The sequence below is a fragment of the Oryctolagus cuniculus genome, chromosome 5 (assembly GCF_964237555.1).
Source record: "Oryctolagus cuniculus chromosome 5, mOryCun1.1, whole genome shotgun sequence".
In the NCBI taxonomy this organism is placed as follows: domain Eukaryota; kingdom Metazoa; phylum Chordata; class Mammalia; order Lagomorpha; family Leporidae; genus Oryctolagus; species Oryctolagus cuniculus.
This window is the reverse complement of record NC_091436.1, coordinates 144,038,122-144,056,503: the sequence shown is the minus strand read 5'-3', so window position 1 is coordinate 144,056,503 and position 18,382 is coordinate 144,038,122. Positions and strand designations below refer to the sequence as shown.

At 46.9% G+C, this 18,382-nt stretch overlaps 2 protein-coding genes across 6 annotated transcripts in view; one reads left to right on the top strand and one right to left on the bottom strand.

Moving 5' to 3' along the window:
* Positions 1-395: 395 nt before the first annotated feature.
* Positions 396-8,295, bottom strand: LOC138849695 (uncharacterized). Of its 3 annotated transcripts, none has more exons than XR_011388744.1 (2): positions 7,984-8,295; positions 396-5,190 (listed from the first exon to the last, which is right to left on the bottom strand). XR_011388744.1 is itself a non-coding variant. In XM_070074304.1 (2 exons), exons 1-2 carry the CDS (start codon positions 6,234-6,236, stop codon positions 5,147-5,149), a joined length of 621 nt encoding a protein of 206 aa, XP_069930405.1. In that variant the 3' UTR covers positions 396-5,146. The 3 variants fall into 3 exon arrangements, 1 of the variants encoding a protein (XP_069930405.1); XR_011388745.1 differs by lacking the exon at positions 7,984-8,295 and adding an exon at positions 5,793-5,915; XM_070074304.1 differs by lacking the exon at positions 7,984-8,295 and adding an exon at positions 5,660-6,236.
* The window catches only part of ATXN1 (ataxin 1), a 451,390-nt gene continuing 439,115 nt past the window's right edge, over positions 6,108-18,382 (top strand). The window contains exons 1-2 of one of the 3 annotated variants that reach the window (XM_051832601.2): positions 6,108-6,248; positions 14,591-14,705. The gene's annotated coding sequence lies outside the window, so the exon portion shown is untranslated. Of the gene's footprint in view, positions 6,249-8,535; positions 8,796-13,889; positions 13,976-14,590; positions 14,706-18,382 lie in introns of those variants that run through there. The other 2 variants (XM_070074300.1, XM_070074301.1) reach the window with 2 other exon arrangements.

The following is an 18,382-nucleotide window of genomic DNA, read 5'->3' as shown; positions in this document are numbered from 1 at the left end:
AGCCTGATTTGAAACAGCCAAATGTACCAATCAATCAAAGTGTTGGCAGATGCTTAATCGTTGCACTCCTGAAGCTCGGTTATGCCATTTTGATGACCAGGGAACCTGTCGACGACAGTTTGGTGGAAGAAGACAGATGACTGGGAAGTGTGGCCTGTAGCAGTCCCTGGACTTGAGCTGGGTGTGGTGAGCTGACCTCAGAGTCTATTGTGTGAGTGGTTTTCACTTTTGTTTTTGCTTTGTTTGACTGGGCTGGACTCCCTAACTTCACTTGGGGGCGCAGTCTAAGGAGTGTATTCGTGTTTTACAAGCACACCAGGGCTCGCTCAGATTTTTCAGTGACATATGTAGAATTACACCCTCCTAATAACAGCATGGTTAAAGGTCTGGCAGTGTTTCTATTAAAAATTCAAACTTTCCGGGATTTATTACACAGTCATAACAAATTGCTCCAGACAGAAACTTGGCAAACCCTTCTCCAGTGTGGGAGGAAATTCTTTTTTAACAATTTCAAAAAGATTAAAATAAATAAATGTTTACCACTTCAACTTATGTGATTTTTTTTGACAGAGCACACACTCCAATAAAATACATGTTACAGGTTTACATTTTGTTTGTTTAATGAATTTGAAATACTGATATTGGTTTGTAAGGCAGATTCCATCTGAGAGCTGCACAGCTGTCCTTTGACCTCTCCAGCGTCCAGTGATGCCAGTGTTTGATTCTCATCTTTGGAATTCTGATAGGATGATTCTGAGAGGTGGCAAACCAATCAACTGTGAATGTGTGTTTCATCATGGCACAAAATCAATGCTTTTCAAAAGGTAAGCTTTGTTCTGCTCTGAACTTACAAACTGGAATTTCTTACTCAATTTTATATTCTCAAGACCTAGTTATTGTAGATGCAAAATCAACTGGAAAATGAAAGATAAATACATAAAAAGCAACTTGAGAACTAACACATAGTTCCTGTTCTTCATCTCACTTAAATATTTAATGGTCAAATATCCACTAATGACTAATGTGAAAAACCTTTAAAACTGTAAGAAAACATGCTACTGGAGTTTTAAACTCTATGATTTCTCATTGAGGAATAGCAAAAAGGATTACTGGAACAATTAAATGATTCGGTGTTATGGAAGAGTTTTTTCCCTTCATTTTTTTTATTTGACAAGCAGCGAGACAGAGAAATATAGAGAAAGGTCTTTCACCTGCTGGTTCCCTCTCCAAATGTCCCTGAAAAGCTATGACTGGGCAAAGCCAAAGCCAGGAGCAGGGAGTTCAGTCTGGGTCTCCCACCTGGATGGCAGTGACTCCTAAAGCGTGAGAGTTTTTATTTTTTATTATTATCATTTTTTGAAAGGCAGAGTTAGAGAGAGGGAGGGAAAGAGAGATCTTCCATCCACTGGCTCACTTCCCCAAATGGTTGCAACAGCCAGTGCTGTGCCAGATGGAAGCCAGGAGCCAGGAACTTCTTCCAGGTCTCCCACATGCATGGAGGCTCCCCAGCTCTTAGGCCATCCTTTGCTGCTTTCACAGGTGCAGCAGCAGGGAGCTGGGTAGGAAGTGAAGCAGCAAGGACTCGCACCGGCTCCTATATGTGAGCCAGCATCACAGGTGGCTTTACCTGCTGTGTCACAACGTTGGCCCCAAAAGCATGAGTTTTTGTAGATGAAATACTGAAAGAACTGTGAAAAGTGTGAAGTGCAGGAAAGATATATTTGAAATGCAAATATTCACCACTGCACACATTAGAGAAAACACCTAAAATTATTATGGAAGTAAACACGTTAGAAAGTGCACACACTTTAACCAACATGTTTGACTTTACATGAAATCAAATTATCTGATATGGGGGGCAGGCATTTGGCACAGCCATTAAGACACTGCTTGGGACAGCCACACCCCTTACAGCAGTTTCTGGATTCTGAGTGTCAGCTCTGCTCCAGGCCTGCTAATGCAGCCCCTGGGAGGCAGAAGATGAGGTTCAAGTGGTTGGGTCCCTGCCACCCATTGGGTGACCTGGGATTGAGTTCCTGGGTCGCAGCCTTCATCTGGCCTAGCAGGCTTGTTACACACACTTGGAGGAGTGATCCAGTAAAAAGATCTTTGTCTACCTGCCTTTCAGATAAATAAAAATAAATTTAAAAAGCTAAAATATCATTGGTTGTAGCAATGCTGGGTGAACTGATCCATTTTTTGATAAACAGGAGTCACTCTTAGAGTTGCCTTAATCTGTCTACATTATTTTAAAAATGTAAGCCTTAAACTCTAAAGTATATCTTTATTTAACTTCTAATCTGATTATTTAGTTATTATAACCTGGTAAGCTGTTTGTGTTTGCCTGTTTGGTTTTTGTTTTGCCTTTTTTTTTTTTTTTTTTTTTTTGAACCATAGAAGAGGGTACTTCCAATGAAAGCGTATAGGTATAGTACAACTTAAACTCTGTCACAATTTGGAGGGCCCTGCACACTGGTTTTATTAAGCACTCTTGTGCTCCCTCTGCTGCCCTGAAGAAGACGTTCACATGCAAGACCCCTGTAAATCCCTCTGCAGAGTGCAGCTCTCTCTTAGTAACGACTAGGCAAATTTATGCTAAATTAATGCTCTTCCGAAATGCAGTATTAGTTGTCCAAAACATTGAAAGTCTTCCTTCGGCATGCCAAGGGGACTGGTTCCAGGAAACCGCCCTCCCTCCCACCAAAATCCAGGCATGCTGAGTCTTACATAAATGGCATAGTATTTGCATGCACCCTCAACCCATCCTCCCACCTACCTCTTTAATCATCTTTAGATTACCTACAATTCCAAATACAATGTAAATGCAATGTAAATAGCTGTTACACTGTATTGTTTAGCGCATCAGGACCAAAAAGTCTGTGCATGCTCAGTAGAGATGCAGGTTTTTTCCCCAAATATTTCATCTGTTGTTGATTGAATCCATGATAGGGAATCTAAGGATACGGAAGACTGACTCTGTGTAACAGTTTTTCATTGGAAAGCACACATTGATACAAAATTAATTAATTAATAAAAAGGAATAAATAGCATTAAGTTCTGTCCCTTGACTGAATTGATCTGGGCAGAGCCCTGTAGTATAGAGGGGTGTTCTTCACTCTATAATGTGTTTAAGAATCACCACAGGAGCTGATGCGAAGTCAGATTCTAATTCCGAAGGCTGGGGGAGGAACTCTCAATTCTGAATGTCTAAGAAGCTCCCAGCTGCTCGCTGCTGGTGCTGCGACTCTCAGAGGACTCTGCATGAAGAAGCAAGGGTGTATGTAACATACAATCACGTGATACCACACGGGTTTGCTGGCCCATTTTCAACCTTCAAAAGTAGATACTATCAAAACAGTACAATAGGTAACAAAGGACTGACATTTCCCGTGGTATTAAAGTGGTCTAGAACACAGGTTTGAAGCCAGGCTCATCAGACCTTATTTCTCAATTCCCTGTAATTCCAAAGGTTAGATTATGCTTGTATGACCGTGATAGTATGTTTATGAGCAGGGCTACAGTAGTATATATTTGCTGTTTCTTGCAAGAGCTGCACTTTTTTTTTCATTGAGTTTTTCATTTGCACAGAAAGACCTGCTCTTAAAGAAGCAGTGCCTGTTAACTGTGGCTGTGCATTTCATATTTTGCCATCTGCAAACAAAACACTTGAGTAGGAAAGGTAACAGAACTGTTTCACAAGTGCGATATTTAAGTTGGAAGTTGCAGGGAGAAATTGCTACAGATTTTAGTGACAGTTTGTGGCTTTAATCTTAATGGCAAGGAAAGTAAATGACACATTTCTTATTAATTGTTTTTACAGTCTGAGTAATATACATATTTAGCTTCCTTGAAGGAACATTTAAATTAATTGCCTAACCCTAATCTGAATTATGTGTTTTAATTTAAGGCTGTTAAAATAACATAAATTAACTGCTTGCGCCAATATAATAATTACAATATTAGGATTTTGTCCCTGAAAATTTGCTACATGTAAGATGTCTAAAAATAGAGTGGAGGTGGATTGGACAGTTTGCAGATTATGAGTTGGAATAAAAACATCTCAGTTAAGCCAAAAACATGGCAACCAATATTTTCTGTTATAAAAATATTTTAGATGAATTTACTTCTTTTATGAAAGCTGTCTGAAACCGAAACGAAGAGCAGCAGCTCTCGGTTCGTTCACAGGCCAGGAACAGCAGTACCTGCAGCACGCAGCGCACGCCCCCAGAAGTTTCTGAAGCTTTCTGAAGTCCGCTTGCCCGAGGGAGCGGGGACGAGAGATTTCCCGGCTACGTTCTGAAAAATTTACCTTCACCTGGGTCAAGCTTGTCCAGGAAAACAAAACCAGGCAGAGACTTTTCAGGAAAGTGATGTTAACTGTCCACTAGAGGCTGTAATGAGACCGACGATCACCCTGAGGTTGAAACCGTCACGATCGCTGACTTTTAAATGGGGAAAAAAAAAAAAAAAAAAAAAAAAAAAAAAAAAAAAAGTTGTGGAAACCAGCAAGAGAGAACAGTCGTGGTTCTATTTAAGTAGTCATGCATACGGATATGGCATTGCAAAAACGCGAGGACAAAAGCGTTTCCCAGGCTCGCAGCGCTGGTTTTTATTTCGGAGGCACTCCGGCTCCACAATACGGCGTTGTTGCATTTCTCTCGGTGACTCTGCACCCCGCTTCGGTCGGTGACTAAATTGTTAGGTCATGGGCAAACTCAGCCAAAAGGTCTCGCAAACGCAGCTCGCAGGCAAGATACACAGGGATCGTGTTTCCAGACGCTCCGTGCTGAGCACCTGCAGGAGGGCGAGAGCGGTCCCAACACCTCCTGGTCTTCCAGAACCGTCGGCAGCCGCCAGCTCCCTTCCTCCAGGCGCCGCACCTGCGGGCCAAGGTGCGCCCCTTGCGCGCGCGCGCCGGCCGGGCCTGGCTGGGCGCGGGCTGGTGCGGGGCTGGGGACCGCACTTGCCGACTAAGTCCCGAGGAAGTACTTGGGCGCGGGTTCGCAAGAACCGCCGTTGGGTGCTCCTCTCGCTTTCTCTGCCTCCTCCGCTGGTTACCTCATTTCCGATGAAATTAATGATCCCGAATTAGCTGCGGGAGGGACGCACGCAGGCGCGTGCGCGCGCGGAGGTCGTGTGTCAAAGCCTAGCGCCACCGAGGAGTTCGGTGCCCGGAGCTGATCGCCCGACCTGCAGAGACAGAGGGAGGGAGAGAGAGGAGGGCGGCTCCCGGGGGTCGCCAGCTTTCAGGGGCCGCAACGGTGAGGCTGCCTCGCGCAACGGGACTCAGCCTCTCAACTTTCCAGAGTTGCGCGCTGGAGCCAGCCCCGCGGACCCAGGGTTTGGGTTCCGGGGCGCCGGAGCGAGCCGTGCTTGCCGGTTAGCGTACAGTGGAGGAGGCGCACACCAAGCCTGCGGGTCCGCTCCTCGCGGCGCCGGGGAGCAAGGGCACGTCCGGATGGGAAACGGCCGACCTCTCCGCCCCGCCCTGGGTCCTTCACAGCCCCCGACACTCGCTGGGAGAAACCCCCAGGCTGCCCGAGTTGCAACCCTCCGACTGGGTGGCGGGACCTGGGAAGGCGCTCAAGGACCCCCCTCCCCCGGCCCGGTCACCGCTCCAATGACCTCATCGTCCCAACTCCCCGCCCCTTTCCCGAACCTGGAAGGAGCGGTTCCACCACCACTCCGCTCCGCCCTACCCCCACCGAGGCCCGCTTCTTCCCTCCCGCTCCTCGGGGGCCCGCCCGGCGCGGGGCTCCCCGGGGGCTGCGTCCCCGGGCGGCGACGCGCACCGAAGGGTTAAGGGCGCGGGCCGCCGCCGCCGCCGTGCGCTCGCCGTGCTCTGCGCGGCTCGCCGGGCCGCCTGCCAGGGGGTGCCCCCTCCCCCCCCCATGAAGTCGGATCCTGGAGCTGCGGCGGCGGCCGCCAACTGCTCCATATTTGGCTTCTATTACACATTTACATACTGGAGCGAGCGAGCGAGCGAGCGAGCGCGAGCGAGCGCGAGGGAGGGCGGGCGGAGGGAGGAGGGAGGGCGAGCGGGAGGGGGAGGAGGAGGAGGAGAGAGCAGAGTATACCGCAGACATCATTTCTACTACAGTGGCGGAGCCGTACAGGACCTGTTCACTGCAGGGGGATCCAAAACAAGCCCCGTGGAGCAGCAGCCAGAGCCACAGCGGCCGCGAGACACTGTTTCTCTCCCTCTGTCCCCCCTCCCCACGCAACCCCAGATCCATTTACACTTTACAGTAAGTGGCTATTTTTTTTTCCTCCTCTGGTTCTTTCTCCCCCCTCCCCCATCCCCTTCGCCCCTTATTTAGATTAAAATCCCCCCGCCCCTCTCTCCGCTCCCCCGAGAGGGGCAAAAGCAACAACCAGCAAACAAACCCCAAACCCCAATTGGCTGCACGGAAAACAGCTGGAAGAGGAGCGAGGGAAACCGACGCGTCGTGTTGTGTGTGTGTGTATGTGTGTGTGTGTGTGTGTATGTGTGTGTGTGTGTATACAACCGTCCCCAGCTCCAGCCTCTCGGCCAGGACCCCAGCTCCGAGCGCCGACGCGGCCCGCAGGGGGAACTGCCAGGGCCCCGGGTGGGCGCCCGCCGGGCGAGGGGGCGCGCCCGGGCGGGGGGCGCGGGTGGCGAGAGCGGCGGCGGCGCCCCGCTCCGGCGGTTGCCGGTCCGGCCGCTAGTGCGGAGAACCATGTCCTCCTCCCTCCGGGTGGCGCAGCGGGGAGGCGGCGGCGGCTGGGGGTCGCGCTGTCCTCCTGCCCCCCGCCGCTTCCTTCGCGATCCTCCTCCCCAGAGGGGGGCGGTGAGCGCGAGCGGGGCTCGGGAGGGCTAGGCTTCCCCGCCGGTGGTCGCCTGGCCCCGGCGCTCCCGGGTGGGGGTCTGCCCGCCGAAGCCGGCCTTCCGGGGCGTGCAGCTGCGGGCTGGGAGAGGGCTGCTCCCGGCGCCGGGCCGGACTTTGCGCGCGGCGCAAGGCGTGAGGGTGCCCGGAGCGGGGCTGGAGTGGCGGTGGCGGCCCTGGCTACCGCCGCCACCGCCGCCCTGTTGGTGCGGCCGCTTCCTGATCATGTGCAGCCGCCGCCGCCCGGAGCCGGGAGCCCGCGAGCGCCCCAGCCCGGGCCCGCGTCCCCGCCAGCGCCCGCGGCAGGAGCAGAGGAGCGGCGGCGGGCGCTGCCCTGCGCCGGGAGTGAAGGGCTGCGCGGCTGCCGGGAGGGTGAATGGGAAGCCAGGAGGAGGGGAAGAGGCGGCGGCGGCGGCGGAGGAGGAGGCGCTGCGGGGCTTGGGATGCGCCTCGGAGCCCCGCCGCTCGCTCGCTCGCTCGGGGCCGGGCCGGACACTCTGCCACTCCCGCGGCCGCCGCCGCCGCCTCCTACGTGGTTCCAGTGCTGCGCGCAGGCCGGTCCCGCAGGGGGCAGGGCCGCGGCCGGCCAGGCGGAGCGAGAGGTGAGGCGGCGTGGGCGCGCGGCGCGGTACGAGCAAGAGGGTGCGGGTGCGGATGGGGGTGCGGGTACGAGTGCGCGCCGGGAGGGGGCTCCGCCGCCCCCGGGGCCGCCTGCCGCGTCCTCGGCCCCGCGCCCTCGGGCCGCCTGCGGAAACTCCGCGGCTTGCGCTTTCATTTTATTTCAGACCACGTAGGGGGGCTTGGCTGGGGGCGCTGAAACAATTCAGGTTTTCTAGGGAGATTGAGCAAGGAGCTTAGTTGGGGGGTGGAAGTCGGATGGTTCTGGAGAGGCTGCCAGAAAAAGCAAAAAAAAAAAAAAAAAAAAGCTTCTAAGGACGAGGAGGTCCGCTTCGATCCCGTGCCTGTTTTGCTTTCTTGGTGCATAATCCTACAAGGAGGGCAATATAAATACTTCGGGAGGTTGAGAAATTGCTGAAGAGTAGTAGGGGCAAAAGAAAAAAAAAGCCATCGGAAGCTGGTTATATAATGCGCCGTGTGGCTAAGGAGAGCGGCTGGCTATTTTTATTTTGTTTACCGTATGTTGTGCAGTAGGGACTCCTCCGAACTGGTTCTGTCCCCGAAGAGACTCGTAGCTTCCCGGTGCGAGCCGCAGGAGACAGCAGCGGGAGGAGACCCTCTTCCTCCCACGGAAGAAGAACAAATGCCTTGGCGTGGCGCTCTCCCTGCGCGTCCCGCCGTGCGCGCCCCGGGGACGCGACTGTGCGAGGGAGGGCTGCTTGGGCCATCTCGCAGTCACATCGCAGTGACATTCGCGTTGTATAATGCAGGCTGCTCTTCGGATTTCAGCAGCATCCTTATGGAGCGCGCGCTGCAGTGGGTAGTTACCGAGTGGTTATTTTTAGGCACTGCTAGTTACTTTTGCGAGTGTGTTAACTGAGCCGCTTCTGTTTGGGTTTCTGGGGAGTCTTTCCCTGGGAAGCCTCCGCTCCGGGTCCTTGGGTGGGAAGAGGTAGCCGTCTTGAGCTGTCTGTGGAATAAAGCTGATGCCTGAGGGAATCAGTAGAGAGGTGGAAGAGAAAATCCTGCACATGAACTCCCTCGGCAAGGATTGCACCACAGCAGACACTGCTCTGGCATGTAATCTCCCCTGATTGCATGCATCAGTCAATATTTTAGCAGCTCTGCAAATAAATGGTGTTGAATGCCACCTCCTCCGTAAAATAGAGGTTGAAGGGCTCCCCTGGACCTCCTGGCCGCCTGTCTTTCTCGTCCTGTGGATCCGTGTCGGCGGCGGTGTAGGTTTTCGGTGCACTTACTCCAGCCCTCATCACTCCTGTAATTAGATCAGGCTGCCATGGCAACAGACAGTGTTCCTCGTCCATTCAGGTGGGTTTGTCTTGTCCCTGAACTACTCCAAGTGTTTTATGCGCAGTATTTGTGCTGCCCAAGCCAGACGGGAGACTTCACGATTTTCAATTGCATCTTCTTGCAGTCATTTGGACGGGAGGCACTGAATGAGGCTTCTAGCTACTCAACTTTTATAAAGGACACCAGCAGGCTGTTGTCACTGGGTGCAGTATGTAAATGCATCCCCGCAGACGGTGAAAGGAGCCTGACAGTCCTGCTGGTGTTTATTGTGAGCAGATCAACAAGTATTTGGTTTGTTAGAAACCTCTCAGAGTTTAGGAAAGCAACATTGCTTTTGCAGTCTGGTGCCTTTGGCCTTGCAGGCACTTAACCCTTGCAAGTGTGAACAGCATTCATCCTTGGAGCTTGGCTTGCTGATAGTGATGGCTGCCCTTCCGTTTACTCCTGAGGAGGAAGTTACTGAGCTGGGAAGGATATCCCTGTTGTCACATTTTGAAACTTTATATCCACTGCAACAGAACCTGCTACTAACAGTAGGCAGAGCTTCGGAGTGAATTCATTCTCAGTTTGGATCTCTTGGCTCTGATCTTTAATGATGTCTGGTAATAAGTTAAGAGCTTTTTCCCCTCCTCAGGCAAGGAATGAGATAGGCCTTTACTAGTAAACTGATACTAAGTAGGGTAGTGCTTTTGCGCTGTAAACAACTTGCATTCTGTTTTAGGATCTAATGTAATGGGCATTTGAAGAGCAACATTGTAGTCTTTGCATGAGGGACAGCCAGCCCTGTTAAGCCTGCTAGGCAAAGGAAAATGATATCCAGGAAAAGAGAAGAGCAGCGCTAGTCGTGGAAGTGCTGTGTTGCTCCGGTAGACCAGGGAAGATGGAGTGGTTTCATTTCCCTGGTATTTGAAAGACAAAAATGGAGACTAATAATGCTTGGATTTGGTTATGACCGTGCCAGTCTGTTTACAGTTTTATGACCACAAAGCTAAATGGATGAATTTCTTTTCTTCCCCCTGGGGTCAGGATTGAGAGAGCTACCTCCATACTCCTCGCAGGGGGTTTATGAGTTTGTACTGTTTAGTGAGTTTATGTGGTTGGTAGACTGCCTGTGGCCCGGTCAGGTGAAGCATTGCTGAGGTTAAAATGAGCTATTATTTCTGGGAGGTAAATACAAGGGAAGCAAGATACACAATAAAGCACAGAAGTTTAAATTTCACACACTGCCTTGGAGGTCCTGGATGATATTTTGCAGCATATTTTGTAGCAAAATGTGAATGTGTGGTTTTCAGTGCACAAATAAATTCATGGTACAATAAGTATGAAAAATGTACCATGAAAGACAATATCTTTCCTCTCTGGATTTCGTTTTAAGAGGGTTTGGTAAATAGAAGTGGTACTTTGTCAAAAAAACTCATGTATGCCTATTATGAAAAAATCTTGCATGGGCTTCAAATGTTTTTGTACCAAAATGAACTTACCTTTTTAATCCTATTTTGCCATGACTTTTTTTTTTTTTTTTTTTGAAGTGAACCCAGGGTCCCTGAATTGTCTTTAAGAGAAAGGTCAAAGAAAAGCCCTCTGGCCATCAGATTGTATGTCTGATATCTGTAGATTGCCTTAAGTTTCAACATCCCCAAGTTGTCTGGGAGTCCTGAGAGAGGCCGTGGGTATGAGATTATGAAAATATTAATAAACATTTCTCGGCTCCTATTTTTGTTGCTAGTGTAGAATTCAAGGACTCACATTCCTTTTCTGTACTGTTGTGTTTTTTATTTATTTATTTTTCCCATTCTGAAATGTCAAGTGGATTTTGGTTTTGCACATGCCTTGAATGATTGTTTCTGGTGATGAACACATTGTAACACCTGGCTCATTTTGCTTCTATTAGAAGGTAGTCACTAAACAAGTTCAGTAGAATGATGAAACTCACAAAAGCAGCTCTGTGGAGGAGTTAACTCTTTATACTATGGTTATCTGTAGTTTCTACTCTGAAATGCTTCCATACTTGCACAGGTAAAGGGACTTAGAGCAGCCTAAGGGGGTGGGAGGTATGTTGACTTCCACTGCTATATATTTTCAGAGTAATTCACTAGTTTGCATGGCTGCCTTCTGGAGGCATTTAGATCGGTGCAGCTTAATTGCTTCAAAGAACAGATTTAGTTCCGGTCATACTTCCAAGGTTATCAGAAGCAGGCCCTCCTTATTTGGTGAAATGCATTGAAAACAATAAACTGTAGAAATCCCAATAGAGATAGTAATTTTCTGTTCTAGGCTATTAAGACTTTTTTTTTAGAAGATATTAATTTTTTAGTCATCAATTAGGCTGTTCACATTTTAGTTTCATTTAATTTAATGGAATAAATTTACTTAAAATTTCTTTAAGAAGTGTTATAAGAATGAGTATATATAGTGTTTCATAGATTTTAAAATTCTGGCTGACAACTGTAACTGGATCAAGGTTTTAAAGAATGCAGAATTGTATAAACTTGTAGAAGAAATAAAAAGATTGTTGTTTAGGTGAATAATCTATTTCTGGCAAATGCTTTTGATTGCTTCTTTCATATAAATATTTATATGTTTTTGTGCTTGTAAATATGGTAACATTTTTAAGCTTTTTTCTTATTTGTTTATTTTAATTTTATTTTTGAAAGGCAGAAAAGAGAGAGCTCCTTTCCCCTGGTTCACTCTCCAAATGCTTGAAACAACCAGGGCTGGATCAGGCTGATGCCTGAAGTCAGGAGCCAGGAACTGAATCTGGGTCTCCCACATGGATGGCAGGCACCTAATTATTTTTTTAAGATTTATTTTATTTATTTGAGAGGCAGAGTTACATAGAGAGAGGGAGAAACGGAGAGTGAGAGAGATCTTCCATCTGCTGTTTTACTCTCCAAATGGCCGCAGCCCCAAAGGGCTGGGCCGGGTTGAAGTGTGCCCATCTTCTGACGCTTTCCCAGGCAGCTTAGCAGGTAGCTGGACCTAAATACTTTAGCCATCCTCTGCAGCTCCCCAGCCTGCACATAAGCAGGAAACTGGGTTGTAATTAGAGTAGCTGAGGTTCGAATCCTGGCACTCTGAAATAGAATGTGGGTGTCCAAATGAACGACTTAACTGCGAGACCAAATGCCCACCTGAGTAACGTATTTTATGACCCTCTGTAAGGTCATTTGTAATGTGGACCTTTCAGACTAATGAAGTGTAGGTATTTGTACTACATATTACTACCATCATGAACATGCTGAAACATGGTTAGAATTATTACAACAAGCATTATATTTTGTTTGATATCAAAGCACAAATGTGTCATTGATTTTTCTATAATTTTGAAGGCATCCCATTTGTGGAGTAAAGAAAACACAATGATAATTGCCAAAGTGTAAGCAATACTGGTGGTCTACCTGAAAGCTACTTTTCAGAAAATTTATTGTAGTATAATCAGAGTTTGAGACTTAAAGGGGCAGAGATTTGCCTAATTACAGTGTTTTGACCTAAGAGAAACTCTCTCTCTCTCCTCTCTCTCTCTCTCTCTCTCTCTCTCTCTCTTTTTTTTAACCACTTAGATACCCTTTAACCTAATGGGCTTCCAGGGAGTATTTAGCAGAAGTTTTCAGTGGTAATTATGAGCGCTGCTAACTTATGTCACTTAAACTTCTAATGCTCAAAGTCCATGTATTTTCTTGTCACTGCAAGTGACAGCCTTCACTGTGCCCTTGGCTTTGGCCTCCTCTCCCCTAAGTTTCCTGGTCTTTCCTGACCATCGCATCAAGATTATTTGGGCCATCTTTCTTGACAGTCTTCAGTACTAATTAATATTCTATTCTGTTGCTCTGCTGTGCTTTTAAAGTGTTAACTATTCCATCTGTAGCATATATGACTGTGTAAAACATTCTATGGATTTTCTTGTATGTTGTTGGTCTGTTTTTTGCAAGGCATCCGCACTGTCTTACTTTCCTCCTTGTGTTTCTTCCTTCACATGGAATTTAGTTAATAATCTGAACTCTCTTTATTACCCTAACTAGTGTAGCAACACGGATGCTTTTGTAATAACTAGGCATACCAACATGAGAGTAAATTAATATTTTACAGCCTTTGCATCATGTTTGACTGTTCTCTGCACTTTAGCAGAATAGGAGGAGACAGTAATGTGAACTCTATAAAGTCTTATCTGCCAGGTAATATGTAAATAGGATTGTGTGCACACACGTCGATATCTAAACACTCTCCCAACTGTGAACCCTTAAAGCCGGTCTGCACATCCACCGTACCTGCAGCTTGTTTGCAGACGAGTATCCAGTGTTTTCATGAGACATTGGAGGTCCTACCAGATAAAATCAGGACACCGCCTCTTCACCCCAGCCCTCAGAAGAAGTGCTGTGAAAGATTAAATCAAATCGCCATTTCGCTTTGCCTTTATTTATATTTGAAACTTAGCAAGATTCTTGGTGGAGGGATGGTGTCGTCTAAGGAATTGAAAGGCATTATACCTACAGCAGTGTGCCTTGCTTGTCTGTACACCCAGGTTAAACATGGGGGAACCCAGGACTGCAGAAATGACTTCGTTTGTGTAGCGGTCCCAATCATGCAATAGCTATTTAAATAAAGGCTTGGTGAATGGATTAGTTAGAAGGAAGAATACTTTGGCCACTATTCATTACTTTGAGAAGTGCTGGAAAGAATTGGAAGTTATTTCCCTTCCAGCTGGGCTGTGCTCTTAAAAATAGTGAGTGTGTATGGATGAAAATAATCCTGACGACTGAGATGCGTTGCCATGTACCCAGAGATAATTGGCTCGCTCACCTGTTTACAGATTATTCACATTGGAGATCATATTCATCGCTCCAGAATAGTTTCTTTCTGACACCCAATACAATCCCAGGCCTTCTCCTTCCTACTGTTACCTGGCGTGAGCTTAGGAAACCCAAACTAAATTTAAAATCAGCCTAAACAAACATGCAGATCAGCTGCAGGCCTCAAAGACTGAAAATCAGTCCAGCACTTACTAGTTTGGGGATTCTAATAACTATGCTACCAATTCTTTTGGTGTAGTGTGGATAATTCAGAATTACCAGTGTTTAGAAATATAATTTTAACAGAGCTAAAAAGTATGTTAGCAGATCAAGTCCTCAATGTCTTCCATTTCTATGTATAGGTCTTTACCTCACAACACTGCTACAAGCACCAGGCTCCCTGATGGAAAGGTATATGGAAGACCCATTCTTTCATCCATTGATTCACGCATTCATGCCTCATACAGGACATAATTCTGTGACAAAATGAAAATGAAAAAGTCCATTCAGTAATCCAGTTATTTAAGGTTTAGTGGAAAGTCTGGTGCCCATGTCTCCACTTAAAATTTGTTTCCATGTTTTCTTTTTTTCTGTCCCCTTGGACCTGTGTGCTAATAGCTAATGGCTCTAATGTTGCATGTTGATAGATAACTCTAGATGTTAAAATTAGGCTTCAACTCAGTTCTTGTTCAATCCATGCCCATTTTTCACCCCTTATTCCTTGTGATAACCAGCATGCGTTTGCTAGCCGCTTTGGGGGAAAGAGTGACAGTGGCTGGCTCACATGGGGAGACCGACTTCTTAATTTGACTGAGGGGATGACCTTTTTGTGGTTGGCTTCCCTCCGAGTCCTGCTGACTAAAACCAGACCCACCTTTAGAGCTGGCTGGTATCTGTATCCTCAAATCTGGGTGTTCTTAAAATTCATGTTTCAGTGTGTAAAAATATTAAGGCAGGCTTATTGGGAGGGGTTTCTTCTGTTTCTCATTTTGGATTTCCTTTCCTGCTTTTCCTGGACGGCTGCAGGGCCATCGTGCAACAAACCCCTGGGGTGATCCCTTCGAGACGCAGGCTTGGGTTTCATCCTCACACCACGTGCTCCTCCTCCACGGCCTCGGCAGGGAAGTGCGTCTTATGTCAGGTGAGAATTTGGTGATGCTCTGTTTTCCATCTGAAGATAAAATCTGGCCTGGGAAAGTCACCTGCCAGCTACGCTTTAGTGCTCGGTTGACTGCTGAATATAATTTTCTTTGCAGACTACATTGTGTGGGAAAATGAGGAATTGCTAAGATCATTCCTTTCGAACTCGGATTAAAAGTATATTCTCTTCTTGGCTTAATGTCTTCGATTCATGGAGAAGTCTGAGTTTGCCTTTGTAGTGATTGGTTATTGCTGTTTGGGGCTGGACCCTGAGCATTTTAGTGTTACCTGTGCTCAGGAATTTTATGTTAATCATCTGAAGTCAAAGACTTCACATTTTAAGAGTTTTTTCGGTTGTATAGTCCATGCACAGGGAGACAGGGAACTGTTTGTTCGGTGAGTAGCAACCAGTGTTTGTTGAATTTTTGAATTTCTTTGTGTCTGTTTGGATTTTACAACTTCCTGATTTTCTCACGTACAGTCAATTTCTCTGGCCTGCGGAGTCGTGCAGACACAGGGTGGATGCAAGGGTTGATGACTCATGGCTCTGGTTCTCTGTGGAAGACGAGACAGGAGGGCACTGCCTCGATCAAAAGCAGGAGGGAGATGGAAGCGAGCTGCACCTTGGGACCAGCAGGGTTTGGGAACATTGTACACAACCAAGGGAGATTGTGAAATAGAAGGGAGGGGACCAATTTCTGTTTGTCTTGGGAGCAGACCTGCTGGAAGCAATGGATACTAGATCCAAGCTTCCCCAGCCAGGCAGCAGAATCACCTGGAGAACTTAAAAAATGAGGATTTGGGGCTCCACCTGACATCTGAATCAAAATGTTTCCTGCTGGTTCCTTGGAGCCATTGACCTCCTAGGTACTGATGCCTCCCATGTTTGGGAGCTGCCGGGGTGCAGCTCCTCCCCAGGTCACACTGTGCTTCCTTATTGGTGAGAAGCACAGTCAACTTTTCCCAACATCGCATCCGAATAGCTGCATGATCAAAACCCATTTGTTGAGACGTTTGCGCTACCAAAACGTCCGTTGTCCAAATGAGTCACAAGTTTCTTTCACGAAAGAGAGGCCTGTCTACACTTGAGGTCCAGTTTTTCCAGCTACATGTAAATTCCACAGGATCCCAGTTAAGAGCATGGAGTGCAGGACCAGCTTTCCAGATTTAAAATCGGGAACTGCTCTTGAGACCTTGGTCCTAACGATATTCTGTCCATGCCTCACTCTCTTCATGTGTCAGGTGGCAATAACTTAGGTTAGCACTTTCTCACAGGGCTGCCTTGAGGATGGATGGAATGAAATAATGTGTGCTCTCTGGGTAGAATAGTGCCTGGCCTGTGGTTTGTGATGTGTTAACACAAGTTATCATTGCTGGCACCTGATTCATATCTTGACCTGGTGATTGTGACAGTCTCGTTTTGGGATGTCTGCTCCTGAACCATGCATGTCTAGGATCCAGTAAATAGACCTTGACCTTCATTTTTGTATCCACCTTGTAGACATTTACAACTCTGCAAAGCCAGGGAGCCTTTTATTTTGTTTTTCCTGTATTTTAAGTTCTGAATATATCACAACTCTCTTATTTTTGAAATACCGTTGTCAGATAAACTGATGAATTGCATGCATAAATGGGGTTATTTGTGGGTTGAATAAGATGAAAAGCTGAGTGACTGAGTGTTAGGCTTCAGGAAGGGTAGCCAGGAAAATCCTATGAAGGGCGAGGCAGAGGTGGGAGAAAGTCATCTACACGTTGGAGCTGGGTGAAATTCGGAACTGAATTCCTTCCACTGTTTTACTCTAAATTAGCGAGGTGTCCTTAGAGCAGAACTAGAGTAACCTGGAGTTACATGGCAAGGTGAGCCTTGTCAGATCTACAAGTGACAGCTCAAGGAAAGAGTGGCAGCCTTCCTGGTCTTCCTGCTACCTCTTCATGATGCGACTCATTCTAACAGTCGTGTGCTAAGCAGAAAGTCCTCCCATTTAAGTTTCTGGAGAAGGAGTTTAATTGCATGGGGGTAAAAACACATGTCATTAAAAAAAAAATCTTGTATTTAAAGAGAGCCATTGGTGATCACAAAACATCTGAAGAATTTTATTGGGAGAAAAACAGGCAACAAGATTCATCTCTCGGTCATTATGGGCAACTTAGAAGTGAGCCAGGTTTTTGTAATCTGTTAAGCAAGCCGGAGCGTCTTATGAATACTCATATTGTGTTACTGACAAAGTAGTGCAAAGTCACCTTGAATTTTAAGCAGCTGACATTTTCTGTGATCACATTTAAAAGAAGCTTACACGCATCATCTAAACATTTTGCATAAATAATGGCCTCATTACAGTCCTCACAATGGATGGTGAAACGTAGGCAGGCAAACGGTATCATTCATGTTGTACTGTAACTCTCATTCAGCTTTTTGAAAAAGGAAAGCCTAGATTGCAATTATTTCGGCTCCCAGTTCTTTTATAAATGTGATATCGCTGTAGCAAGTTATGACCCAACACTTGTTCACAGGCATGGTCTATATAAAGAAATGATTCATTCATTTATTCACTGTGTAGTTGTTTTTTTTTTTTTTTAATTTTAAACTGCTTCATGGTGCTGTGGGAATGAGAGTAAGTGAGAGCTACTGGAAGAAGAGATTATATTCTTCGTCGTCTGGCAGGAGGAGAGAGAAATTCTGTGAGGTCACTAATACCAGGCAGAATGGGGTGGTTTGTACAAGCAGGGTGCGCTCTAACGTGGAAGGAATTCACTCGAGGAGGAGGATCCTTTGAGTTGAACTCTGACTGCTGGGTTGCATTTGCAGAAGAGATGGGGAGAGCTGGAGGAAGACCGTTTAAGTGGCTGGATCACAACAGGGAAGCCCGGCTGATGGTGGAGATGGCAGTTTCTGGAGTCAGGCAGGCAGTGGCGAGTGTGGCAATGAAACTGCTGAGAGGTCAGATCTGGAGATAAATTTGGAGGAGTCGTTGGCAGAAAAGTGATCTTTGAAAGTGGGCTGTGGCTTCTCGTGCCTGGCAGGGAGCTTGCCACTCGGGAGGGGATGACTATGTTTCAGGGATGAGATCGGCTCTCATATCCAGAGACAGTATGAGGCAGTGGAGGGTGGCTTCAATCATAGCTGTAGCCCGGCCGTGGTGTGCCTGCTCTCTAAGACCTGGCTGGAGAGAGGGGAGGGGAGGTGGCGGAGGAATAGGACGAGAGAGAAGCTTGTAATGCAGGTCTCCTACCTGGGAGACACAGCTCAGGCACTTAGGACATCCAGTGCTGAGCTCCAGCTCCGTAGAATCTTGTTGAAACCTTTGTGCCTGTAAGACCTTTACAAAATAGGAACTTGAGCTAATTTTAGCCAAATCTAATCTGAGTGTGTATGAAAATGAATACTGCCTTTGAAATTCAGCACATGCGCTATCTGTATTCATCTAAACACATGACCCCCCCTCCCCATTTTCATCTCAACACTTTTATTATTAAGAAGGTTTTTCAGGGGAGCCCTGTACATATTAACAACAATTCCAGGATTTCCTTTGATCTCTGGCTCCCTTGATTTATTCATCTCATGTGGAACATGTAAATCACATTGTGTCATTGACTTGACTCTGTAGCAATTGTTCATTTGTGGCAATTCATTGACTGTCCTTTGATACATCTACTCCTATGGATGTATTTTGTAACCTT